General features: G+C 51.6%; 1 protein-coding gene across 1 annotated transcript in view; it reads left to right on the top strand.

The window, feature by feature from the left end:
• The window catches only part of LOC125629622 (zinc finger protein RFP-like), a 164,111-nt gene extending 137,046 nt beyond the window's left edge, over nucleotides 1-27,065 (top strand). The window contains exons 7-12 of the mRNA XM_075119872.1: nucleotides 11,502-11,517; nucleotides 19,323-19,553; nucleotides 22,206-22,228; nucleotides 22,789-22,904; nucleotides 25,151-25,201; nucleotides 26,905-27,065. Of these exons, the coding sequence (XP_074975973.1) occupies nucleotides 11,502-11,517; nucleotides 19,323-19,553; nucleotides 22,206-22,228; nucleotides 22,789-22,904; nucleotides 25,151-25,201; nucleotides 26,905-26,909 (442 nt within the window). The 3' untranslated portion in view covers nucleotides 26,910-27,065. The remainder of the gene's footprint in view (nucleotides 1-11,501; nucleotides 11,518-19,322; nucleotides 19,554-22,205; nucleotides 22,229-22,788; nucleotides 22,905-25,150; nucleotides 25,202-26,904) is intronic.
• The last annotated feature ends 604 nt before the right edge of the window (nucleotides 27,066-27,669 follow it).

Raw genomic sequence — 27,669 nt, 5'->3', positions numbered from 1 at the left:
GGCCAGGCCTCGTGTCACCGCTTTCTAGCTGGGCTAGCAACCCCGCTGATACTCACTCTTGCAGTTTGTTGGCTGGGAACTCAGCCCTCCAACCAGGTGACTGTCCTTTACTCCACTCCTTCCTGGGTCGTGCTTCTTGCAAACAAAGTCCAAAAATGTCTTGAACAGAAACAAGGCCTTCCACCCTCGTGGGGAGTTCTTCCTCAGCCTGATTTTGCTTCGGCCTGCCCTTCTTGGGTTTCTAGGGTCTTCTATGTCCCCTTCCTTAGGGACGGTGAGAGAAGCCAGTCCTACCCTGGACTCCAGGGTTTGGCCCAAGGCCGTCTACTGAACAGCTTGCTTTGCTTCTGTACTTTTGCTGCTGTTTTCCCTTGTTTCCTCTCAGGTGGGGCTCACTTGTGGTCATCAATTTGGCCTAGCCCCAGGCTAGGCAGCCATAGGCCAAGCCACCCTGTTAGATACCCTCCTCCTTCAAATCCGGTCCAGCCCAGCTGACAGCTTGGCTGAGGGGATGGTGAAACCCCATTGCTGATCAGAAGGAGGTCAGAGTCTGTTCTCTTGGAGCTGAAGGTCCGTTTGTCCTGCTGCAGAAAGTGGAGCTGGAGAGCGGAGATGTTAGGTGAAAGAGACTGCATGATGGAGTTGGAGACTGAAGGACGGGAGCCTCCTCCCAGAAACGCTCCCAGGAGAACAGGTTTGAGGAGGAGTTCTCTGGGAGCCTCTTGCTAGGAAAAAAACAAGGGTGGCACATTGATGGAGATTTTTCTGTCCCAGGGATGGGGGAAGCTCCCAGCCAGGCTATGCAGCAGGGATCCCATTTCTCCCCCAAGAAACCCAAATGCACAAAGAAGTCAATGGCTCTTACCTCCATGAGGGAGCGGGCTCTTCCCTCTCAGCCACTTTGAGAACTACCACTGCTTGGTTTCCTAGGACAAGGGACCTGTCCCCACTGCTCCCTGAGGTGGCTCAGCTTCTGACTGCACCCATCTGGGAGGCTGTCACACACCCCGGGGCCTAGAAGACATGGGGGGAGGAAGCTCCTCTTCATGTCAGACTCTGAGAGCCCAGAGAAGGGCCAAAGGAAGAATAAAGGGCAGGAGATGAAGCTAGCCCGGAGCCTCTGTCCCATCCTCACCTCCTCAAATGTGGAGCTTCCTGAGCTTTAGTTGGGCAGACAGTCTGTAGCCCTGACACAAAGGTCCTTCTGCGCCATATGGGGCAGGAAGATCTCTGCCTGGGAGCACGGGGAATGGGATGGGGGTGAGATCAAGGAAAGAGGGGAGGGATGTGGGTGTGAGGGAAAGAGCTCCTGCCCCAGATGAAGGTATCTGGGGGGCCGAGGGAAGGACCCAGCTCTACAGAGAGGGGAGAGAGTTTCTGTGAGTGCCGGGGCCTCCATTTCCGCTTCCACTAGCCCCCCATTTATAGTGAGACAGAGCAGTACCTGCAGCAGGGAGCGGGACTTGCTGAACAGGGAGGGGAACCTTGAAGAGCATCAGATGAGCCACAGCCCTTGCAGCGCCTCGGGCATCTGGTGCAAGTGCCGGATGATGTGAAGCTGGCCCATGACCTTGGCTGTGACATCCTCGTGCTGCAGGGGAACGAGAACATGTCAGAGACTGAGACACTCCCCAGGAATCAGGGAGGATGAAGGGCACCTGGAACCAGCGCCATCATTTCCACCCAGCAGCTGCTCATGTCTGAGTGGTGGATTCACCCTCCTGACCCCCAGGATGGAGGCTTGCTGTCCTCTCTAGTGACCTCCAGTGCCAACCCCCCTCCTTGTCGGGTGAGCTCCTGCCACCTCCCCACCAGTGCCCCTGACAGCTGTTCTACCTCCAACCCACCTGGGGACACCGCTCAAATTCGGAGTACCCTCTCCTCCACCCCCACCTCCATCCCCACCCAGATAGGGCAGAGAGGGGGCTCTAGAAGGGTGGGGGGGCCGGAGGGATTCTGGCAGCAGTGAAGTGGGATGGGGAGAGCTTGAGACCTTTCCCCAAGTCACCCCAGTGACAAAAGCTGATGGCAGCCCTGGTGAACGGGGCAGGTCAGCAGCCCCTGCTAACTGAATCCTCCCAATCTCTTGAGAGCGGGTCCAGCCCTACCAGCAGCAAGACCAGCTTCCCACGCCCATGTGCCTCAGCCCTTCCTGCTCAGTCGCCATCACCAGTCAGTCCTTGGCCTCCCAGGCTGCCAGGGATGGGAGCAACTCTCGATGGTGGCTTGGGTGACATGGACACTAGGCCATGGGGAAATGGGTGCAGCTCTGTGGGGCAGGAAAGGTTCACAGAGGGCACTTAGGGGACTCTCCTGTCCTTCCCAGGAGTGATAGCAGAGCACCACATCCTAAGAACAGAAGTCCATGAAGTCCAGAAGTCCCCACTAGGCTCCTTGCTACCAGACCAGCGAATGCCGATAGGATGGGAATGGGGCCCTGGGCCCCACCCCAAGCTCCTCAGTCGATTGCAGCTGCTTACTGTGTCCCCCATCAGTTGCTGGGCTTCCCCCAGGAGGGAGTAGACAAGCACCAGCCCAGCCTGGCTGATACGCAGCAGGGGGTCGTGGATGGCCAGCACTGCTGTCCGCAGGAAGGATCTTCTCTGCTCGACGGAGAAAAATTTTCCAAAGACCTAAAACCAAGAGGACACAAGGATCAAGCAGATTGCCCAAAGCCAGCCTCCAAGTCCTGGCAGTACAATGGTGTCTAGTGCCCCAAAGGGTGGGGAAGAGAGCTGCTGTGGCCAAGGCACTTCATTCCCCAGGAGGCTTTCAGGGTCCCAGGGCTCAGAGAAGCCCCTTTATTAAAAGGTGGCAGATGCTGAGGGACCAAAGCCTCCGGTGGCTCTTTCGGGAAGGCAATTTATGGCAGGGGCCAGGATGGGCTGGAAATGGATCTCTAATGTGTGTGAGCAGGCACACTCTGCTGTGCAGGGCACAGAGACGACAGGGGACCCTGTCTTGCTTCCAGCAGAGAGATCTCCTGCACCTCAGCGGCTAGAGGAGTTTGTGTGTGCTGTTGTGGGGGGGAGGGGGTTGGAGCTGACAGACCAGAGGTCTCTTCCCCCAGCTAAGTAATTTCTCTAGTTGCTGGCTATGGCCTCTGCAGCTCCTTGGTTTCTTCAAGGGGAATCCAACCTGCAGCCTGACAAGGACAAGGAGACTCATGGCCCAGTCCCCGTCCCAGACGCTCCTCGGAGACTTTTCTTCCGCTGCAGCAATTCAGCTTGTGGGAGGCGGGACAAGCTCACACAGTCTCTCTCACGGGGCGTCTGTGGAGGAGCGTTCTGTAGATGCCCTTGTCGATCCAGGAGCCATTCCAAGGCCTCCTCTGTGATGTTATGGAAATCACCCATTTCACCTTTGACTCCAGTCTGGGGGCACTGTGTTCCGGTGTGTTCGAAGGTTTGGATATTCTCACCACAGTTGTGAGACGGGGGCGGGGCAGGGGTGTCTTTGATTTTCTACTTGTGCAGCAAGGAGCCGCATCTTGGCTCAGTGACAATGTGCTTCTTTGGAACAGTGGCTGAGGTCCAGATACTCTGCCATTCCCTGGCTGGGTCTGGAGACATGAGGGGGGCCCATGTGGTCCATATTGGCTCTGGAGCTCACTGTGTCCCCTACCCAGTTCCCAGGTTGGGGCATTCTGCTTCCTGACCGGCAATGGAATTGGGCAAACCCCACCTCCTTTCTCTGCTCCTACAGGGTGCAGGGAATGAAACAAGGGTCTGATCAAGCAATTGTGACTGACTGAGCCAGTGCTCTCCTCTCAGACACTTGGGGATTAGCCAGGGGGACAAGGAGCAGAGAGACACCCAGAGCCATAATCCTATCTTAACTCACCCACGGGGGATTCTCCTCAAATCACGGCAACTAGCGAGGTTCCAATGTGGGACCTTTAGCACCAGCCTGTCCCACTGGTTGCTGGATGAGGAACTCTGAGCTGGAAATAAGGAGCGGGCTCTTTTCCTGTCTCCAGGAGGCATCCACTGCAGGGAGCCCAGCCAGCCCCACTCCCTGAGCTGTGTCATGCCCTGGCACAGTGCCCTTACCTCCCCCACTCTGGCTGTGTTCTTGTAGCCCAAGAGCCTGCTGTCCTGGTGCCAGTCATAGCACCAGAGATCTTCCACGTCATGTATGGTCAGGCCTGGAAGAGAGAGAGAGAGAGAGAGACTTTTCTCCTCATTCTGGTTGCAGTTTCTGTGTCCTTCCAATCCCATTGGTGGCTGCACAGTGGAGTGGAGAAGAACAGAGGCAGAGAGAGACTTGTCCTCCGGCTGGGGTCAGTCTGAGAGAAATGGTCTGGGGTCCCATTATCCACCTGTGGTCACTCTTAGTCCCCTGTTGGGTTCCGTCTCCCAGCTGGGTTCCTTACCCCTCTGTTGGAGCAGCAGTTGGTAGAGCCGGTAAGTCCCCTCCCTGGCCTGCCGGCTGATGTCCTTGTCTGGATCGCTGACAAATAGAGCCAGCTGGGCCACATGGTGACCCATCCGAGGGAACTCAGCTGAGATCTAATGGAAGGGAGAGCAGAGGGGACTCCATCAGCATTTTCCTCTCAGCTCCCTGTCCCCCCTGGGCCAGAGGGCTCCATCCTCTTAGCCCCTCTGCAGGAGATGCTGGGGGAGAGGAGCTTGAGATCGACCCTTCATTTGCTCTGCTGCCAAGGGAGCCCGGAGCTGCTTTGGGATGCTAAGCAGGGGCTGGAGCATGGGCCCCTTAAAGGCCCAGGGACAACACTGAACCAGGACAAGAAGAACTTGACTCAAGCCTAGCTCAGTCCTGCTCTGACTGCCTCCCCATGAAGAACCCTCCTAAGCCACAGCCCCGGCAGCAGCAGATCCTGCAGCCCACTGGAACCAGCCCGCCTCCCCCTGGAGCCAGCAAGCTGGGCTCGGAGCTCACTTACGTCAAACTCAGGGAGGGTGACTGTGTATCTCAGCAGGGCTGTGCTGCTCCTGATAGCCCTGGCTCGCTCCGGCGACACCCTAGACACGACCCAGAGGTTGACATGCTGTGGGGAAAGGAGGCAGGTCAGACTCAGTGGTCAGCTGCACCTGCTTTGCAAATGAGCCCCATGCCCCCAGCCCCAGGGGCCTGAGACATTCTGCGCAGGGGGCAATATCTGAGTCCTTGATGGCAGAGCTTTAGAAGGGGATTCTTTCCCCCAAGATGCAGCTTGTACCCTTCAGGTCACAACTTCTCAGCGTCTCTCTAGATTGGGACAATGTTCGGGGTCGGGGCTGGTCCCATCCTCCCAGAACGCCTAATTCCTGAACAGTTCACCAGAAAGGAGACTGAACCCTTGGCCCTTCCCTGCTATGCAAATCCTTGGGGGGATGTAGGGAGTGACTGAGAGCACAATCCCCCCAGGAATTTCAGAGCAGATCAGAGGGAAGGGCTGATTCCCTGGGCTCCTCCTGTTTCTCTAGGAAGGAGCATATGCCTCTTCTCAGAGAACCATCTCCCAAATCTCATGGGCTCTGTGTGTTGGAGGGGTGGGGGAAGGGTGCATTTTCAGACTCTCACTCCCCAGGACAGCCAGGAGCCCTGTACTTAGTGCTCAGCAGAACCAGGCAGAGCTCTGGCTTGAAGTCCCAGCTCCTTCCTCTGTCCCTCAAGAAGGAAGGACCTGACACTACATTGCTCTGACCTCCCAAACCAAGGACGGCCCATTGGGGACCCAGCTAGGACCCAGCTAGGAGAGTAGAAAATGCATCTTCCAGTCTCTCCTTACCAGCCCCCCAAAGACTTATGGTCAAATGGGGCTCACCTCCAAGATGAAGTGGAGCCTGTCTGTGTCTGGGGACTCTGCCAGTAGGTTCCCCAGCATGGCATCCAGGACCTCTGGGATGACTTTGTGGAGAGCCTGCAAAGCATGGGTCAGAGTTAGGGAACCTGGGCCTACACCTGCCACAGGATGGGAAGAGGGCTCTCTGGGAAGCACTGGGGAGACTCCCAAAAACATCTCCCGGCCTCTCTCCTTCACATCGCACTGCAGGCAATTCACAAGAATTGATGACCTCTGGACCTTTGATCCATGAGCTTAGCAGGTCTCTGCAGAGGGCCTTGGAGGCAGAAGAGTATGAAACAGCCAAGTTGCTTTGGATGGAAGCTGGGCTTCTGGGCAAAACACGGCTTATGAAAGAAAGAAAGAAAGAAAGAAAGAAAGAAAGAAAGAAAGAAAGAAAGAAAGAAAGAAATCCCCCAGGGAGGGGTAATCTCTTCCCTGCTGGAGGGAAGGATCCAACCCTGCAGCTTGTTCCATCTCCGCTACCCCACCCCTAAAGGTGGAGCTCCAGCGAATCAAGGGAGCAGGGACCAAGGACTACACGGGAAGAGGAGGAGGATGGAGGACGAGGAGGTACCTGGATGCCGGTGGTGTCCTTCTCTGTGCCCAGGGTGAAGACGGAGTGAAGGGCAGCTCGCAAGAGGTGGGTCTCTAGGGCTGGCTCCAGGGCAGGTTTCATGGTGCTGGCAAGAGAGAGGAGCTGGTATTAGACTGTGCAGTATAGGGGTGGGACTGTCGCCAACACGGACACCAAGCCACAGGGATGGAGGCACAGGCTGGCGAGAATGGAAACTGAGGCACTTAGCTAGGGAATGACAAGGCCAAGGCGTCACAGACAGACAGTGGGCAGGACAGGAATAGCTCCTGTTCCCTGGAACCTGCTGCCCCTCCTGTATCTGAGCCCAGGAGTGAGACCCTCCCCAAGGCCCCTGTCATGGAGAGAGTGACCCTTCCCACCCCACCATCTCTGCCAGAGGCGCCACTCTTGGGAGGTGACTTGGGAGGGACAGTGATGGTGACTCCCAGCCTTGGGCCTGAGCAGCACTGGGGTGAGGGGAGCCGGTGGGGTGGGGATGGGGGGCTGTCTCGGTACCAGAGGTAGCCCACTGCAGCCAGGGAGTGAGCGAGGACGGCGCTGGGTGACGAGTCATCGGGAAGCTCCTCGATGAGCTCCTGTGAGAGGCGAAGGAGACAAAGGAGCGTGTGAGATTCAGGCCCGACTGACACCTCCCAGTGAGGAGATGACACAGCCAGTGCCCCACATGGCCAGCAGGATCCCCCACCACATCCCGCTCCTCCAATTCCTTCCTGCCCATCAGACTTGTCCCCCTTCCCGGATTCCTGCCCAGCTCACTCCCAATCCCCTTCTCTCCTCCTCCCTGTCAAAACTGCCCCCATTCAGCCCCATCCCGACGACCGAGCTGGAACCATGTGATTCCTTCTCCCCAACTCTCAGCTGCCTTCCAGCCCCACAATTCCCCCCCTGCCCACTAATGACCAATCTCACAATTTCTCCCTTCTCTTCTCCCAAGTCTTCAGCCCCAGCAATCCTTGTCCTCTGCTGCCCCCTCCAACACCACCCGGCCCCCACCCATTAGCCCGGCCATACCCCTGCCAATCCCATGTCTCCCTCCTCCCTCCAGCTGCCGTATGGCGTGTCTCACTCACCACGATCCTCTTCACCACAGCCGCCTTGCAGCAGCGCGGCTCCAGCGTGTCCTCCCCTCTCTCCTGTGCAGCCAGACATGCGGGGTAGATGGCCTGAAGGAACAGGAGCTGCTGCCCCTCGTCCTGGACCCACCGGGAGTGGGGTATAGCGAGAGAGAACCTGTTAGCTAGGGACCTTCCTGCACCACCCAAACCAGCTCCAGGGCTCAGGTTTCAATGGGGGATTGTGGGGACCCGCCTACTGTCCAAATCCCCCACCACTCCTACACAAGCAGGATCAGGAACTAGGACAGTGCCTGTGGGGGGAGACGACCTGGGCTGTTGTGGGACAATGACCCCCATCTTGGGGGTCCCACATCATGGATGTAAAAGGGCCCCATTAGGGGTGGTGGATCAGGAGGGACAAGACCCTCGGCAGGGGGTGGGGATGCTGGGAAGGGACAGGGCAATCTTGGTTCCAACCCAGGTGGGGAACATTTGTACCTTATCTCTGCACTGGAGCTGCTCTCGGATGAGCTTGAGAGCAGCTTCATCTTTGGCCATGTCCACCCCTTCCTCCTGCTCCGAATCCAGGGGGGTCCCTGCACCAGGGAGGGAAGGACAGGGGCGTGGTGGGCAGAGCAGGATTCAAGACCCCCCTTCCCACCTCAGGCACCCAGGGCAGATCAGGTCCCAAACCTCCCTCTCAGGGATGCCTTCAGCCCCCAACAGCTTCAGAAGCCCATAGCAGAGCCCCCCTCCACTGGCCAGGACTGCAGGGGAGGTGCCGATTCCCCCGGCCCCGGAGCAGCAAGGACCAAAGTGGCAGCAGCTCTTCGCACCCCCACCCCCAGGTCCCCGTGTGGAAGGGGCAGCTGTGTGACGGCTGCTGCTGTCCGTGGGGTTCGCGGGGCTCAGGCCAGACACCTGGGCTGGGGACCCCACCCCCGTATCCCTGGGAGAGCGTCGGGGCCCAGGGTGTTCACATCCCGTCCTCACCCCTCCCGGAGCCCAGCCTGGCTCCTCACCTGGAACAAAGCAGTGGCCTCCATCGGCCTGGCTGCTGCCAGAGGCCCAGGTGCTGCCGCTGTCCCAGGCTGAGCTGCCGGTGCTGGGACAGGGACCTTCCGCCTCCTGGCCGGCGGGGACTGGAAGGTCCTCAGAGACCGGGCAGGGCGATGCCTCCTGATGGGAAGGAGGGCTGGGCTCCTGGGGCCGCTGCTGCCCACACAACAAGCCCCAGAGCCACCCTGCCCGGCGCCCCTCCTGGGCTGGGTCCTGTCTGCCAAACCGCAGCCTGGGCCAGCTCCACCGGGGCCTGGTCGGGGCCTCTCCCAGCTCGGCGCCTGCGCCGGGAGCCGGGGTCCTTTTCCAGAAGGCCGGGCACTTCCGCCGTCTGGCCTGGACGGGACCTGCTTCCCCGCCAGCGGGGACGCAGGGCTTGCTCTGCCCCTTGGGAAGGTGGCAGCTGCTTCCCTCAGGCTCTGGGGCCACCTGCAGAGCCTTCCTCCGCAACATCCGCAGGAGCCTGGCCATCCTGGAACCGAGCGGGGAGCAGGGGTGAATCTGGGCTCAAGGCAGCCTTTCACTCATGGGCCTTTTCTGTCCCTCCTCCTCCCTGCTCCAACCACAGCAGCCCCCTCTGCCCCCACAGGAGTGCAGGGAGTGCCATCTACACACACAAGCAGGAGTTCATTGCATGATCTGCTCCCAACGTTCCCCCTCATAATCCCTGCTGCTGCAATATCCAGGAAGTCTCATCCTTTTCCAGCAATGGGGTCAGTCCCAAACACCACCGGTTCCTCTGGACAAGCAGCCCGCTCCTGTCGTCCCAGGCCACTCTCCCACCCGGCTAGAGAAGGAAGAGAACCCAGGAGTCTGGACTTCTCCTGGGAAACCATTCCCCACATCAAAGTCACAAAGAGCCTAGGCACAGGAAGACCAGGGCCCTCCTCGTTCCCCATTGATTTCCAGACTCAGCAGCTCACAGGGTCTGGCCCAGCTCCGAGACTCTCAGCCTGGGGAACAGTGTCCCACAAGGGCAGAGCCGGGAGCCCCATTGCTGGAACCTTTCCAAACACACTGGAGATGGCTCTGGAGAAGCCCCTGCCTGGCCTAAGAGTGAGGGACTCTTGGGGGCTGTTTGCAAAGGAAATCCCCCTTTGGAGATAGTCTCTCCCTGATTCTGCCTCTCCCCAGACAGACAGGGGAAGCCACCGAGGAACCCGAATGCCACTCACTTGCTCTCAGTGATGGGATGATGGATGGCAGATGTTCAGGGTCAGCAGACGTCCCTCGCCCTCCTCCTCACTCTCCAAGCCCAAGGCAGGCTGGAGAGGATGGTGACCTCAGGAGTTACCCTGCCCAGCCAGCAGGCAGGGTGATGACACGAGGGCGATCGACTGGCTGTGAAAACAAGAGTCTGTCTGATTGCCAAGGGACAGAGAAACTCAGCCAGCAGCAGGGGGGTGCATAACACGGCCCTAGGGTGGAGGTGACAGCACCTCCGGGATCCTGACATCCCAGCACTTTACACACCTTCCTGGAGCCTCCCAAACCCACTGGGCTGTAGCGATGGGACCCCAACCCTACTGACGGCAAACGGGCCTCAGCTACCGGCTCAGGGTCACACTGAGTGTCAGAGCCATGGATGGACCCCTTCACTAACCACGGCCGCATACTCCCTCCCACAGCTGGCAATTGCAACCAGGCCCTAATGTCTGGTCCCCCTGACTTTGAGAGGGAGGGTCACTCCTGCTTCCATTGCTGCCTATTGATCTGTGGGACTTTGGGCAAGTTGCTCCCCCTCTCTATGGATCTCTGGGACTCACATCCCTGAATGGGCTTTAAAAAAAACAATGGTTAAAGTTTGGCCCCAACTAGTTCTTATTTCTCGAGACTAGCCATTTTAGCAAAGTTTAGAATGATTGACATTCAACACCTGGAAACATCCCTTTCTCCTTCGCAGACGGCCTTAACATCCCTTATCTCACCCAGGCTCCCTGCTGCCTGGACTTAGAGAATTGACCCTGTTCCCATTGGACCTACCCAAGGTGTCACACAGCAAAGCGGTGACAGAGCCAGAAAGAGAAGACAACAGTCCTGACTCCTGTTCGAACGAACAGACAACAACCCCCCGGAGGCAGGGATAAAGCCCAGGAAATCAGGTGTGAACATTTTCATGGAAACCGTTTTCTGTCAGAAAATCCATTCAGACGAAACCACTTTGTTTCTTGAAATCATAAGAAGTAGGATGAAATTTCTTTGCAAAAATATTTGTTTGCAAAACAAGAGCATCTCCTGTTTCTCACAGTGCATTAAACTGTCTCGTCGTACACAAAGGGGAGACACTATGATCCAGCAAAAAGAAAAAGGAGTACTTGTGGCACCTTAGAGATTAATGAATTTATTTGAGCATAAGCTTTCGTGAGCTCCAGCTCACTTCATCGGATGCATCTGTAGCTCACGACAGCTGTAGCTCACGAAAGCTTATGCTCAAATAAATTGGTTAGTCTCTAAGGTGCCACAAGTCCTCCTGTTCTTTTTGCGAATACAGACTAACGCGGCTGCTACTCTGAAACCAACTATGATCTAGAAAATTAGATGAGATGCTTCAGTCTGAGCTAAGTAGTTGCTGCTCTTCACAATTTCAAAAGAATAAAATACAAATCCAATAGAATATTAGGTCATAATCAGATATGGCTCAGTGTGATAGGACACCCCTAGTCTGCACTGCTCCGAGTGGATCCCACTCTTCAGTGGATACCCAGCATCCACCCATGGCGAGGTAGGTGGGAGAGGATTGTTATTCGTTCTTGACAGAAGGAGAAACGAAGGCTGAGAAAGGAGCAGGGACTTGTCTTAGCTGATGCAGCCAGTCAGTAGCAGAGTTGCTCTCAAATGAGCTACAGACTAACAATTGTTCATAGTAATTATTCAGCAAGTATTTGAGAAGAATTGGAATGTTGGAGAGGATCATGAACTGCTCCGAGACAATGAATGGAGAGCAGCATCCACATTGGTCAAACATTTAACTGGTTGTGACTTATTTGCTTGGTCATAAAAGAGAACAACAAAGACTAGTTTCCTCCCTGTCAATAGCTCCCTCCTCAGCCAATCAAGGTTGAGACTTTGAGGGGTGGGAGGCTAAGGGTTCTCATCAAATAGCCCAAAGAACGGCCCTGGTTACCACCGAGGGGATCACTCTCGGAGCACTATTCCAGTCTCACCTCTGTGTGGGCCTCCCACAACCCGCCCCCCCCGTCCGGCCCCCACTCCACACACAGAGCTCCTGGTGGTGGGAGGAGAGAGAGGAAAAGGAAAAAGGAAGCAAGAAGAGAAAGGTAGGAGGGACAGAGAAAAAGGGAAAACAAAAAGGAGAAACCCCAATGTCCCCAGTGATTCTAAGGGACAAAGTCCTAGGTCGGAAATAAAATACTGCCCCCACAATCTAATGTTTTCCTTGCCCAAAAATCAGCCGGCACCTGATGGATCAGACTGAACAGGTTCCAAACCTCTCCGAGGCTCTTACCTTCTATATATGGACGTCTGCTTTCGAGAAAAACCACGAAAAGAAAAGGAGAAAACTCCGAAGAGGGTCCTCCTTGCTCTCACAAATGTGAAAGTGAATGCTCTCTCAGTCCTCCAGGAGAGACCTCGAGAAGGAGACGTGCTGAAGCAAAGCCACAGGGATCTCCGAGGTTGCCCCTGTCCTGCACCCCTGTCCTGCCTGGCTGATGTCAAGATCTCTCTGTGAGGTCATCGCCTCCCCACCACCTTTGTCCAATAGGCTGAGGTCCTGCCAAAGGCCCTTGTGATGTCAATGCCACACCCACCCCTCCCTTGCAGTGCTGATGTCCTGCCCCTGTCCAGCCACACTGGATGTTTGAGCTGCTTCCCCTGGATCATCCCACTCAATGACTCTTCCTTGTGAGGTGACACCGACTACACAGTCGAACACAGACTTTCTTCCCCAGGCCGCAATTAGGTTTTCACAAGTTAGTTGACTTTATGGCCAGAAGGAACCGTTAGAGCATTTAATCTGATCCCCTGCGTATCCTATGGCCTCCTGTATGTCAGAAGAACTGGGCTTTTCTTTTACTCAGCGTTTTCCAGAAAGGCATCTCGTCTTTATTCAAAGTGATCAAGAGATGGAGAAGCCATCATTTCTCTTGGTTCTTTGTGCCAATGACGAACCACCCTCTTACAAATCTGGGTCTTATTGTCATTATACTTTTTCTGATTTCTGCTTCCATCCATGGGGTCTTGTCATGCCTCTGCTACATAAAAAGAGCCATTTACACTCAACATTTTCTCTCCATGAAGTCAAGCAACTCACCTCTCCTTCTTCTTTTGTATATACTAAACAGATTGAGCTTTTTCAATGTCTCATTAGAAGGCATCATCCCCATCACTCACTTACAAATCTTTTCTGTACCCTCTCCAATTGTTTTAACATAATATTCAAAATGTGGACACAAGAACTGGATTCAACATTCCAACATCAGTCTCACCAATGCTCTTTCACTTCCCTTTCCATCCTCACTACTCTATCCAGCCAAGAATGGCTTTCACCTTTTTTAACACAGTTTCACACTGACAGATCATGTTGAGGAGCTCGTCCACTATGGCCCCGAAATCCTTTTCAGGGTCAATGCTTTCCAGCGGATTGTCCCCCATTCTGTAGGGTGCCACCTGACTCCTTTGTTACTGGAGCTATGGGGTTGCATTTGGCTTTATTAAAACCTAATTCTTTAGTAAGTGTTTTAGAAGAACTAGCCCATTAGAGAGAGAATCGTGAATTACTCAAAGACAATGAATGGAGAAAAGCGGAAAGAGCAATCAAATACATGTTTGGTTACAGCCTATTTCCTTGGTCTTAAAAGAGGGTAACAAAGACCTGAGCCTCCTCCCTCACAATAGCCCCAAGCTCCCCCAATCAGCATTGAGACTCTGAGAAGCAGAAAGCTGAGAGGTCTCACCAGATGTCCCGGGTCACCACCGGAGGGAGTCACTCTTAGAGCACCATTCCAGCCACATGTCTTTCGGAGGGCCTCCCGCAATGAGAGTTGGGATGCAAATCCCCCCCGCCCCCCCTCAATCCCCAACTCCACATGCACAGACAGGTCCTGGTGGTGAAAGGAAAGCAGGGGAAAGGGACAAAGATGCAAGAGAAGACGAGAAAAGAGGGAGAGACAGGAAAAGGGAAAACAAAAAGGAGAAACCCCAACGTCCCCAGTAATTCTAAGGGACAAAGTCCTAGGTCGGAAATAAAATACTGCCCCCACAATCGAGGCTTTTCCTTTCCTAAAAATCAGCCGGCACGTGATAGATCAGACTGAACAGGTTCCAAACCTCTCCGAGGCTCTTACCTTTTCTATAGGGACGTCTGTTTTCGAGCAAAACCACTACAAGAAAAGGAGAAAACTCCGAAGAGGGTCCTCCTTGCGCTCACGAACGTGCAAGTGAATGCTCTCTCAGTCCTCCAGGAGAGACCTCGAGAAGGAGATGTGCTGAAGCAAAGCCACAGGGATCTCCGAGGTTGCCCCTGTCCTGCACCCCTGTCCTGCCCGGCTGATGTCAAGATTTCTCTGTGAGATCATCGCCTCCCCACCACCTTTGTCCAATAGGCTGAGGTCCTGCCAAAGGCCCTTGTGATGTCACTGCCACACCCACCCCTCCCCTGCAGTGCTGATGTCCTGCCCCTGTCCAGCCACATTGGATGTTTCAGCCGCTTCCCCTGGATCAGCCCACGCAATGAGCGTTCATTGTGGGCTCAAGCCCAACACAGTAAAACATCAAAGGCTTCTCCCCATGCTATGCTCAGTTTTTCATACATGAGCAGACTTTATGGACAGAAGAGACAATTAGAGCATGTCTTCTCACACCCTGCATATCACATGCTTTCTGGAGAGCATAGTAGCTAGTTTTTGACTACACACGTTCCAGAAAGGCATCTCGTCTTCATTAGAAGACATCAAGTGGTGGGGAATTCCCACCACTTCCCTTTCTAGTTTGTTCCTTTGGTGATTCATCCTCACGGTTGAATATGTGTGCCCTCTTTCGAATACGAATTGGTCTCTTTTGAGTTTCCAGCCACTGTTATGCTTTTCTCAGCTAGATTAATGAGCCCTTTCATACCCGATATTTTCTCTCCGTGAAGTCACTTCAACACTTCAATGACGTCACCTCCCGATCTTTTTTATCATCTAAGCAGGCTGAGCTCTTTCAATAGCTCATTTGCAGGCATTTTCCCCCAGCCCAGAAAACGTTTCATTGCTTTTTGCTGCCCCATCTCCAATATTTCCAAATCTTTTTTCAAAGGTGGACGCCAAAACTGAATGCAGGACTCCATGATCCGTCTTCCTCATGGTGTGTCACCTCCCTATGCTCCTCACTACTCTTTTCATACATCTAATGATGGCTTTAGCCCTGTTCACCACAGCATCCCCCTGGGTGCTCATGTTGAATGGCTTGCCTAGCATGGCCCTAAATCCTCTTCACAGTCAGTGCTTTCCTGGATACACTTCCCCACTCTGTAGGTGTGGCCTGCATGCTTGTCGCTCGCTATAGGACCCTTCATTTGGTTCTTTTCCAACTTGTTTTCTTTGAATGGCTCCAGCTTCTCAAGGGATCCGATTGCTCTGTGTCACTGCCCTCTCCTCATCATTAATTACCACTCTGCTACTATTTTATCACCCACCAATGTTAGCAGCAGTGATTTTTTATTTGGGTTGCAGTTCTATTTGGGGGGGGAGGGATAGCAGTTCTATTTGGGGGGAGGGATAGCTCAGTGGTTTGAGCATTGGCCTGCTAAACCCACGGTTGTGGGTTCAATCCTTGAGGGGGCCATTTGGGTCAAAAATTGGGGATTGGTCCTGCTTTGAGCAGAGGCTTGGACTAGATGACCTCCTGAGGTCCCTTCCAACCCTGATATTCTTTGATATTTATTTTCAAGAATTAGTCCTTGAATTATTTTCAAGAATTAGTCCTTCGTATCCCTCGTGCTCAGAACCTGCTCCGCACAGCACAGCGAGAAAAGGCCGCCCAGCCCAGCTGTGCCCTAGGGGCTAAGCACAGAACAAACGTAGGAAGCTTGTGTCATCCACAGCTTCTGAACAACATGTGAGGGTCATCACCTTACAAATACACTCTAGACCAGTAGCGTAGACAGGCCCCAAATGTATCTAAGTGTCCCGCCTTGCAAAACAGGAGAGAAAAAAACATAACCTTGAGTAGTTTTATTTTATAGTTGTGGAAATTGAGGCACACAGAAGCAAAGAGATTCGCTCATGGTCAAAAAGCCAGGAAGAGAAAACGGCAGATCTGCTGATAGTCAGTCCTGGGCCCTAGCCATGTTTGTCCTGGCCTCTCTGCTTCAGCTCCAGTAACAACCTGAGTCGAGGTTTTCTTCTTCTCTGTGTCCTTTAACTTCACGTCACTGAAGAAGAAAGATTTTTTCTGACCAGCTGGCTCTAATGCATGGAGATGTCTTTCCAGAAGTCGTGATCTGGCTCAGTCCCACGTAGCAGGTTTTCTGGAGGAAGCACTCGGTGACGTTCTAGGGCTTGTGTTACAAAGAAGATGGACAGAATGGTCCTTTCTGACCTTCAAGTATTTCTTTCGCTAGGAGGATAACGCTGGACATTTTCTCTCATTCACTTTCCTTTGGAATAATTTCAATCCAGTCCAAAGGATTTCCTCTTCCATTGTGTCTTCAGCACCTTTCCTAGCAAACAGTTACTGTTCGAGCACAGGTTTCCAGTTTCAGGCTGTCCCAGGGTGAGATGGCCATGAAAGGGGTAGTAGCTCAACTGAACCTATCCCCAGGTGAAGGGAATAAGTGCAGGGGTCACATGAGATGGAGCAGCATGTAACTAGGATCCAAGCCTGTTGGACGATATAAGAACAGCCTGTGCTCGGCCAGGAGAGAGACCCACAATGGGAGCAGGCCTGGGAGGGGCTTGGATAGTCCTTTCAAGTCAGTTTCGGTACACAGTAGGGCATGGAACAGCCAAGCTGCTAGGGTTGGGAGCTGAGCCTATCATTGTCACTATCATTGACCCCATTTTAGAGATGTGGAAACTGAGGTCCAGAGAGGGGTCTGGCCTTAAACCTGAATCTGAGCCCGGGTTTACTATGTGGTGTAGAATCTGTCGACTGTGTGGTTCTTCCATCTTCCTCAGAGACACCTGGGGCCGACTGCTGCTGGAGACAGGATTCTGGTGTAGTTGGGCCCTGGATTTGATCCAGCCTGGATCAGCGTCACTATGTTGCAGTGACAAAATTGAGGCAGCAGACTGAGTAGCCCCATTATAGACACTAAACCGAAGCAAAATCGGAAGCGGATTTAAGCATCTTTTTACATATCAGTTTCATTTCTCTCCTCAGACAGACAAGGTTTAATTTCTGCCTACGTTCCCCACCCCTCCAAATCACCCAAAACAAGCCAATCTGCTTTGGGTCGGCACCGGTCCATGTCCGTCATGCCAGTGGCCAACCGCTAGTACAGCCGTAATACCACCGGACCCCCAAAAGACCCCCTTCAACAGCGCACCACCCCACCAGAAATGCCCCAAGCATCACTGGCCAACAGCGGTGGTGCTGTGCACGCCACTCCCTCCCCCCACAACCCCCAAACCCAGCCTGGCCACTCCCCAGTCCTCCCCGGCCCCAACTTGGCCCAAGCTGTGCTGCAGCCCCCCCCCAGCTTTGCAACCCCCTGTCACCCACTGCCTGCGTCCCTCCTCCCCCATGCAGGTGCAACACCACCACCAGAAATGCACCAACAGAAAGATCACTGACCACAGCCCACTGTTATCAGCTCACCCAACCCCCCGAGCAGCCCAGGCAGGAGGCAGGCGGTGGGGAGAGAGTAGGCACTGCAGGGCACGGACACACACACACGCATCATGCAACACTCTCACCGCGAGGACCTCACTTAGGGAGGACGAACCCAACCCACACCTGACTGAGCTGGATTCCAGGTTCCCTCCTTCATCTGTAATGCCCTATCGGGCTGACCTGTCGCACTGGCCTCTCCCCCATTGTCCCTGGCCACTGTCAGTCTCGGAGTCCTGGTTTCTTCCCCTCTCCTTGCTTTGGGTGTTGGGAGAGGGATTGGGCAACAGGGAGCCAATCATGTTCTCCGGCAGGACATTTAAAAAAAAAAAAAAAAAAGCAGCCAAAAAAGCCCCCAAAGAAGCCACGTGAAAAACGCCCAGTTGAGGTTAAACCACATCTTAGATCCCTGTGACACTGTCTGCAGGGAGCCATGGCTGCAGTGAATCCTCTGAAAAGCTTCCGAGATGAAGCAACTTGCTCCATCTGTCTGAGTTTTTATAAGGATCCCGTGTTTTTAGATTGCGGTTATGAACGTTCATAAACCGTGTTTTTATGAACGTTCATAAACCGTGTTTTTAGATTGCGGTTATGAACGTTCATAAACCAGTCGGAGAACACTTCAATCTCTCTGGTCACACAATCACAGACATGAAGGTCGCTATCTTAAAACAAAAAAACTTCAAACCCAGACTCCAGCGAGAAACTGCTGAATTGGAATTCATTTGCAAATTGGATACTATTAATTTAGGCTTAAATAGAGACTGGGAGTGGCTAAGTCATTATGCAAGGTAGCCTGTTTCCTCTTGTTTTTTCCTACCACCACCCCCCCCCCGCCAGATGTTCTGGTTTAACTTGGATTTAAACTTGGAGAGTGGTCAGTTTAGATGAGCTATTACCAGCAGGAGAGTGAGTTTGTGTGTGTATGGGGGTGGGGGGGATGTGAGAAAACCTGGATCTATGCAGGAAATAGCCCGACTTGATTATGTAAAGAGTTATCACTTTGGATGGGCTAGCACCAGCAGGAGAGTGAATTTGTGTGGGGGGGTGGAGGGTGAGAAAACCTGGATTTGTGCTGGAAATGGCCCACCTGTTGATCACTTTAGATAAGCTATTACCAGCAGGACAGTGGGGTGGGAGGAGGTATTGTTTCATATTCTCTGTGTGTATATAAAGTCTGCTGCAGTTTCCACGGTATGCATCTGATGAAGTGAGCTGTAGCTCACGAAAGCTCATGCTCAAATAAATTGGTTAGTCTCTAAGGTGCCACAAGTACTCCTTTTCTTTTTGCGAATACAGACTAACACGGCTGTTCCTCTGAAACCTGTCATTAGGCTCCTTAGCATCCAAAGTGACCTTTTGAAAATGGGAACTGGAGGCGTACGTCCCGAAGGCACTTCGGAACATGTTGTTCATTCAGGCCAGCTGAGAGACTGTCAGGCATATTCTCCTGAAATCTCAACCATGTGTTTGTAGTAGGTTGATATGAAAAGAGGGCTCTAAGAACTGTTCCTATCAGGGACATGGGGAGAGTCTGGGATGTCCAACTTTCTCATTTGTGAAAACCGGATGCTGAGCACCGGAACCTGCCCTGTGCCCTGCCGCCACTTTCCCTCGAGGCCCCGCCCCCCCCTCCTCTGTCCCTCTCCCATTGTCGCTTGCTGCTCTCTCCACCTCCCTCCCCCTGCCAGCTGAGCAGAGCTCTCGGGGTGTGGTGGAGGTGACTGGGGCAGGGTGGGAGAGGGAGAGCCACGCTCCAGGGGTGGAGGGGTGATTGGAGCAGGATGGGGGAGATGCCGGTACTTTTCTCCCCCCCATGGAGCCACCCCTGAGTGCTCCTCCAGGCTCCAGCAGCAGCTGCTGCTCTTCTCGCCCTCTGGTGGTGGAAGCCAGTTACTGTGGGTAACCGGACTTCTCATGTCCAGTCAGCAGTGCTGACCGGACACTGCCAGGTTTCCCTTTTGACTGTACTTCCCAGTTGAAAACTGGACATCCGGCAACCCTTGTCCTTGATCTGTCCTTTCCTGTTTGTGTCCCTTCATTATAGGGAAAGATAGAAGCTGAGAGGCAGAAGATCATGTCTGAATTTGAGCAACTGCGGCAGTTCCTGGATGAGCAAGAGCGACTCCTGCTGGCCCAACTGGAAGAGCTGGACAAGGAAATTGTGAAGATACAGGATGAAAATGTCACCAAACTGTCTGAAAAGATTTCCCGTCTCGGTGACTTGATCAGTGAGATAGAAGAGAAGTGTCAGCAGCCAACAAGTGAATTCCTGCAGGTGAGACAGTTAGAGACACCCAGATCCCTGCCCAGGGAAGGGAGAGATTCTGATTGATTAGCTTTGGAGTTTATTAAGTTCTTGGAGAAGTCCTACTCCACAATGGAGACTGTCAGTGTGTCCTTTAAGGAAGTGAGGGAAAACAAAATGTGACATTTCTAATATTTCCAATATGGAAACAGTTTTGCTGTTTTAAAGGCAGATGGTTCAGGCCTTTTTGAGACATCCTGTGTAAGCCCCTTCATTTTCAGTTTAAACCAATTTTTACCAAAAAATTTCTGGGTTTTACAAAAAAGTATTATTGAGGTTTTTCTGATTTTCATCCTACTTTTTTATCATTCAAATATATACAAAAAACTTGTTTTATTAAGAAAATACAATACATTGCATGAGATCTCTGTATTCCGATAATACATTAGTCTGTGTGTATATGCAAAGCTGCCTGCTGAAGAAAGAACGTATTGTTCTAGCAGATGCACACAATAAACCAACAGGCACGCACGCAAGCTCTGAAGTGCGTGTGCGTCTGAACCTACTGATAAATTACACACCCACCAAGTACACATTTCAAACTGTTAGTAGACAATGGGTTAAAGATTTGACGCACTAAAATGGGAAGAAAATGAAAATCTACATCAGAATACATTTCAGAACACAAGGAAGTATTCAAAAGGGCTAAAGAAACAACAACAGGAGAGAAGGATGAAGTTGAGCGTATGCGCTGCAAATGGTGTGGCCCAATTATCGAAGGTGAATATTTATAGACTAATCGTTCTAAGCAAAGCTTTTGATACGGTCTCCCACAGCATTCTGGCCAGCAAGTTAAAGAAGTATGGGCTGGATGAATGGACTATAAGGTGGATAGAAAGCTGACTAGATTGTCAGGCTCAACAGGTAGTGATCGATGGCTCCATATCTAGTTGGCAGCCAGTGTCAAGCAGAGTGCCCCAAGGGTCAGTCCTGGGGCCGGTTTTGTTCAATATCTTCATTAATGATCTGGAGGATGGTGTGGATTGCACCCTCAGCAATTGCACCTGCAGATGACACTAAACTGGGAGGAGGGGTAGATATGCTGGAGGGTAGGGATAGGATACAGAGGAACCTAGACAAACTAGAGGATTGGGCCAAAAGAAATCTGATGAGGTTCAACAAGGACAAGTGCACTTAGGACAGAAGAATCCCATGAACTGCTACAAACTAGGGACCGAATGGCTAGGCAGCAGTTCTGCAGAAAAGGACCTAGGGGTTACAGTGGACGAGAAGCTGGATATGAGTCAACAATCTGCCCTTGTTGTGAAGAAGTCCAACGGCATTTTGGGCTGTATAAGTAGGGGCATTGCCAGCAGATTGAGGGACGTGATCATTCCCATCTATTCGGCATTGGTGAGACCTCACTTGGAGTACCGTGTCCAGTTTTGGGCCCCCCGCTACAAGAAGGATGTGGAAAGAGTCCAGCGGAGGGCTACAAAAATGATTAGGGGGCTGGAGCACATGACTTATGAGAAGAGGCTGAGGGAACTGGGATTGCTTAGTCTGCAGAAGAGCAGAATGGGGGAGGATTTTTTGATAGCTGCTTTCAATTACCTGAAAGGGGGTTCCAAAGAGGATGGATCTAGACTGTTCTCAGTGGTAACCAGATGCCAGAACAAGGAGTAATGGTCTGAAGTTGCAGTGGGGGAAGTTTAGGTTGGATATTAGGAAAAACTTTTTCAGTAGGAGGGTGGTGAAGCACTGGAATGGGTTACCTAGGGAGGTGGTGGAATCTTCTTCCTTAGTGGCTTTTAGGGTCAGGCTTGACAAAGCCCTGGCTGCGATGATTTAGCTGGGGAGTGGCCCTGCTTTGAGCAGGGGCTTGGACTAGATGACCTCCTGAGGTCCCTTCCAACCCTGATATTCTGTGATTCTACACCAGTAACCTGTTTGTTCAAATGAAACGTTTTATTTGGGGATTTCAGATATATTGTTTTCTTAAACTCAGGGGGGCCCTTGTGCTTTGAGTTCTGTTTTAGTTCTGCAGCAAACCACAGGGATGAACAGAATTCAAAGCATTCATCTACTGAATACTTTTTCTCCCTGTCTTTCCATCCACCAAAACAAACCCCGATATTTAACCAGAAAACTTAATAGTTTTCTGCACTGATTTGCACCTGTTTTTATTGTGGTAATAAACACTGATAAAATCCCAGGAAAAATTAACTAAAATAAAAACTGAAAATGAAGGGCCCTAACGATATGAAAGCAATAAAAGGCACAACTCCACTTTCTAGGAAGTGAGAGATTAGGAAAGCAAAGTTCTTTGCAGGGCCTATTAAGAAATGAGAATGAATCCAGCTTCCAGAACTGCTGAGCAGAATTGCATACATGGAGAAAGGCAAACGCTCTGGACACAGCAGTTGCATGTGGCAGTCAAGGATTCATGCGTCTGATCAGTCTGTTTGAGCAAATGCCATAGAATTTAGAAGGAGAAAACCCACAGTCATGGTGTGTGCTTAGGGGTCCCATTCCATCGAAATCTGTGAATGGACTTTTGAAGTTGCTAACTGCAGAGAACTGCATCTCGAGCTCAACTAGGGATGGCAAAGCAAGTCCCCTGCAGAGCAGAAGCGATCCGCATCTTGTGGCACTTGGGACTGAACTCTTTCTCTTTTCTAGGACATCAAAAGCACCTGGAGCAGGTATGTGACTCCTTCCCACTCCCCCTCACGCGTCGTGGTGCTAGAAGGGGACTTCCCCCCAGGGTCAGATTTTGCAGGGCATTTAGTCACCTGAGACGTAGCTAGGCACTTGGTGGGGTTTTCCAAAGCAGCTAAGCGAGTTAGGCACCTCCCATTGTGGTCAGTGGCAGTTGGGAGCCTGACTTGGTTAGGTGCTTTTGAAAATCCCAGGAGGCACCTTTAAAAATCAAGCCTTAAGTGACTTGCCCAAGGCCATGCAGGGAGGCTGTGGCAGAGCAGGGAGTGGAACATAGGTTTCCAGAGTCCTACAGCAACCCCTTAACCACTGGAGCATCCTTTCCCATGAGATTAGGCCCTTCTCTCTGAGGGGCAGCCTGTGGACCCCTTACTCTCTTTAACTCCCATTGGAGGAGCTAGGCATTTAAAAACTCCAGTGAGGAGATGAATTGTCTCACCAGTGGGAGTTAGAAGCTCTCATTGAGCCCACAAGAGAGCAGCCTCTGGTAGCTCATTCTCAAGAAAGAAAAGATTTAGGGTGTTTCCCCCTCCCCCCCCCCCAGGTGTGAGAAGGTGAAGTTCAAGAAACCAATGGCTGTGTCACAGGATGTGAGCGAGAGAATTGGCGTCTCTTCCCAAAGAAATGTTTGTCTACAGGAGGCTCTGAAGAAATTCAAAGGTAACTTAACAGTTATTTGGGCTCATGATATGGCGATGGCACATCGAGATGTGCCTCTGACTGTGGAAGGAGTTGGACTCTGGCCTATTAGTTCTCAGCTCGTCACAGCTAGACGTCTGTGGGTGGGATGGGGAGGGCTCAGGGCTGATGCCAGTTTGCCAGGCCTCCACTTGGATTGTCTCAGACCCAACCATGGGTGTCAAAATTGGCCACTCAGCATTTCAGAGACACACAATCGCCAGATGTTTTAGAAAATGTTGAATTTCACCTCCATGGCTGGGATTTTCCAAGGGACCTAGGGGATTTAGGCCCCATCTCTCTCTGACTGTCAATGGGAGTTGGCCACCACGTGGCCTCAGCCCTTTTGAAAATCCCAGACTCTGTACCTCAAGTTCCTCCATCTTGAAAAAGGAGGAAATAATGGCCATCCTACCTTGTTGTGCTAAGTAGTGAATGCCACCGAGTGCTTTGAGATCATTGGAGTAAGGCAGGAGATGGACGATATATTTTGGACGATGATTTCACTTTAGTTTGGTCTCACTGGAAAGGTCTCCCCATTCCGACCTGCCTCTCATTCTGTGGTCTTTTCCTTTGGGCTGTGTCTCAGAATTACAGCACGGTTCCATGCCATGTTGCGACAGCCGTGTCAGCCCCAGGATATTAGACAGGGTGGGGGAGGACATAGCTTTTATTGGACCAACTCCTGTTGGTGACAGAGACAAGCTTTTGAGCTACACGGACCTGAAGAAGAGCTCTGAGTAAGCTCCAAAGCTTGTCTCTCTCAATCACGGTTACATTAATTAACGGTAGAAATGTCACCAGAGTCAAGACAACATGAAATCACCTCTCTTCCAATCCTTCCTTTCTCTTGAGACCCAGCCCTATGAACTGAGCTCAAATGCAGAGAGAAAGGGTATGGGCTAGATTCACAAAAGGACTTGGGGTGAGGGGGTCTACTTGCCATTTTAGGCACCTCAGTCCCAGAATCAGACCACACTGGGATTCACAAAGACCCCCCACTCAGCTGCAACCAAACCTTGTAGGTGCCTAAAATTACTCATCACCTCTATTTTTGCGGTAAAAGTCCCCTAGGCACCTATGTTTCTGCCTCTGTGCATGCGCACTGCAGTTCCAGTCCAGCTACCAAGACACCTAAGCCCCAGAGAGATACACGAACTGGGGAAAGAAAGGGGTTCCTCCTCCTAACTCACCTACAGGGCCACAATCTGAAATGCCTGCTCTGAGCTCGCTTACTGACTCGGGCCCTATATGTGAACTTACCCAAAAGAACCAGGCTCTAGGGAAAGAGGAGCTCCCTTATAATGTATAGCTCTGTGATTAGGGTACTGACCTGGGATGTGGGAGATCCCCAGTTCCAATCCTCTGTCCCCCTGAGGGGAAGAAGGGATTCCAACAGGGGTCTGATATAGGCCTCTCTGTTGCCCCTTTTGAATCTGATCCACTGTGTATAAATAATTGAGCAGCGGGACAGGCTTCTGGGCATCCCTCCCAAGAGCATGCTCTAACCACCTGGGACGTTCTCATGATTTCTCTCTGCCTCTGGCCCAATGAATTATTGATTATCCCCAGTGGAACCTCTCCCACAGGAGAGCATGTGGGCACCCAGTATCAGACAATCCTGCAGCCCAGAGATTAGGGCACTCCTTGAGAGGTGGTAGATCCCATTTCAAATCCCTGCTCCCTCTGCGGCACAGGCTTGACTTGAACCAGGGGTCTCCCAAAGGCCAGCTGAGTGTTCTAACCACAGGGCTAAAAGTTACGAGCGAGGTGGGTTTCCTTCCCCCGCCAGGCTTCTTGCCAAAAAAAATGGCACAGGTGCCGGTCATCAAGAGAGGGCTCGCAGCTGAGAATCCCACGCCGAGGGAGGCGCCTACGGTGCTGCCCAGATTCGGTCGCCGAACTCCCTGAGGGGGACAGGGCTTAGCACACCCCCGCACCTTGGCATTTCCCACTGGCTGGCGTAAGCAGGGAGTCGCCTAGCATGCTGGCTTTTATGAAGCTCATTCCAAGGCGCATCTCTCTCCCCATTCATGGTGCAGATTGCCTGGGAGCCTGACTCTGGCTTTGTGAATCACAGTGACTTTCTAGGTGCCTAAGCGTTGGGTGTTGTGATGCTAAGCGTCAGCTTGCCTAAATTTCTTTGTGAATCCAGCCCCGTTTTCATGAGGCTATTTTCCTACAAGAAAGGGGCAAATCACCTCTCCTCTGATCTTTTCTTCCTCTAGAGACCCTGCCCTATCAACTGAACTTTCTGATCTCCAAGGCAGAGAAAGAGGGTAAGTTTTCATAAGGATATTTTCCTACGACAATTATTAATTAAAATCTCCGGATTAATTTTTTAGAAGACACTTCTGAATTCAAACAAGAGAGGTTTCCACCAATACAGAGCTATGGATTCCAAGGTTAGAAGGAACCATTATATCATAATGGCCAGACTGGGTCAGACCAAAGGTCCATCTAGCCTAGTATCCTGTCTTCCGACAGTGGCCAATGCCAGGTGCCCCAGAGGGAATGAACAGAACAGGGAATCATCCAGCCCATCGCCCATTCCCATTTTGTGATGTATGAACGTGCACATACTATTTACAATTGGAAAGTAGGGTACATTTTTTAGGTCCAATAATCAGCCTTTAGGGCACACTCAGGTCACATTTTTCTGCTTCTCTCGGCAATTATAAGGACTAGAAATTTGCTCAATTTTTATTTTTTATATGAAAGACAAGCTTCACTACTGGAAAACATCATTAACACAGAGTGCAGGTTGACCATCAGTGCCTTGTACTCTCCCAGAACATGAAAGGAACCCATATGTCAACCTCTGAAAACTGGGAAATAAAGAGTTAAGGAAGTGTCTCCCACCAGTTCCTGTGCTATACTTCCCTCTCACCCTAGCGTCAGGAGCATGGACTCGTGCTGGGCTCTATCCATCCCCAGCTGGTGGAAGGTCCCTTGCGGGGAGACCACGCTAAGGCCAGTACTGAACCAGGCAGAGAATCAGGACTGCAGCGGCAGTCAAAAAAGCAAACAGAATGTTGGGAATCATTCGGAAAGGGGTGGATAATAAGACAGAAAATATCATATTGCCTGTATATAAATCCCTGGTACGCCCACATCTTGAATACTGCGTGCAGATGTGGTTGCCCCATCTCAAAAAAGATATATTGGAAAAGGTTCGGAAAAGGGCAACAAAAACTATTAGGGGTATGGAACAGCTGCCATATGAGGAGAGATTAATGAGATTGGGACTTTTCAGCTTGGAAAAGGGACGACTAAGCAGGGATATGATAGAGGTCTATAAAATCATGACGAGTGTGGAGAAAGTAAATAAAGAAGTGTTGTTTACTTCTTCTCATAACATAAAAACTAGGGGTCACCAAATGAAATTTCAGAGTAGCAGCCATGTTAGTCTGTATCCGCAAAAAGAAAAGGAGTACTTGTGGCACCTTAGAGACTAACAAATTTATTTGAGCATAAGCTACAGCTCACTTTGAGCTGTAGATCACGAAAGCTCATGCTCAAATAAATTTTAGTCTCTAAGGTGCCACAAGTCCTCCTTTTCTTTTTTCATATTTTTCAAATTAATAGGCGATAGGTTTAAACCTATAACGCGCTGCCCCTGGACCAGAGCATGAGGAAAGGGAGAGGTAGCACTACTGTGAGAGGGGAACCCCCATCATCGCGCTCTGTTACCCCTGGGCCAGGAGATGGGGAAAGGTAGAGGATGGGGAAAGGTGACAGGTAGCAAGTTGCGATGGGAATGCTCCCTCTGGACGGCAGGATGGGGAAAGGCAAAGGCAGCAAATTGTTTCATGGCAGTAAAAGGGAGAATAGAGATGTCAGTAGCAACTACAGGTCGCAAATTGTGCAGGCAGCAGTTCGTAGCGTTGAACTAACAACTTAAAATGCCTTGTTCCAAAATTTTAAGTAACATTTAACTTTTAAACGCCTGAACAGCAAATGTAACTTTTCTTGTCTGCAGAGTGAACACTGGCATTTTTGTCTGTTTGAATAATCAAAGTGGTGCTTTCCATGCCTTCTTGGCTGCAAAGATTTGAACTGCTTCCTGCTGAAGGTCCACCGTCTGGGCCAGCTCATGCTCTGTTGAGATGGTTGCAAGGCCGACCAGCCTATCCTGTGTCATTGTGGAGCACAGATGCGTTTTTATTAACTGCAGCTTGGAGAAGGTGCGTTCTCCACTGGCAACTGCTACAGGAAGTGTTAGAAGTATGCGCAGAGCAACAAAAGCATTTGGAAAGAGGTGAGTCATCTTCTTTGTGCACATATATTCCAGGACAGCCTTTGGAGCTGATCCTGCTGAAATGTATCTTGAAAGGGCTTTCAGTTCATCACCTAAATCACTCGCATCAATATCATCATGTGTCAACACTGTCTCTAGTGCCCTGCATTGCTGGTGTAGGTCTTCTTCAGGGACAGTGAGGAGTTTTGGAATATCATACAACATCCCAAACATACTGCTGTGTTCCTTCAGCTGCATGAAATGTTCTTCAACTGACTGTATTGCACAATCTAGCACCTGGTTAAAGAATTCAACTTTGAATTGTTGTTTGGGGTCTCTGATGGGATTATCCCGTGCCTCGTCATCAAAATGTCTTCTTCTGTGGTGACTCTTATATCCTTGAATGGGTGGGAAAATAGCTTCAGTGTCAAGTTCCTCTAACAACTTCTCTGCACTTTTCAAACATTTTGAAATCCCTCATCTGAGCGGTAAAACTGTAGGTATGAC

The sequence above is a fragment of the Caretta caretta genome, chromosome 14 (assembly GCF_965140235.1).
Source record: "Caretta caretta isolate rCarCar2 chromosome 14, rCarCar1.hap1, whole genome shotgun sequence".
NCBI lineage: Eukaryota > Metazoa > Chordata > Testudines > Cheloniidae > Caretta > Caretta caretta.
This window is presented reverse-complemented; position numbering and strand designations above follow the sequence as displayed.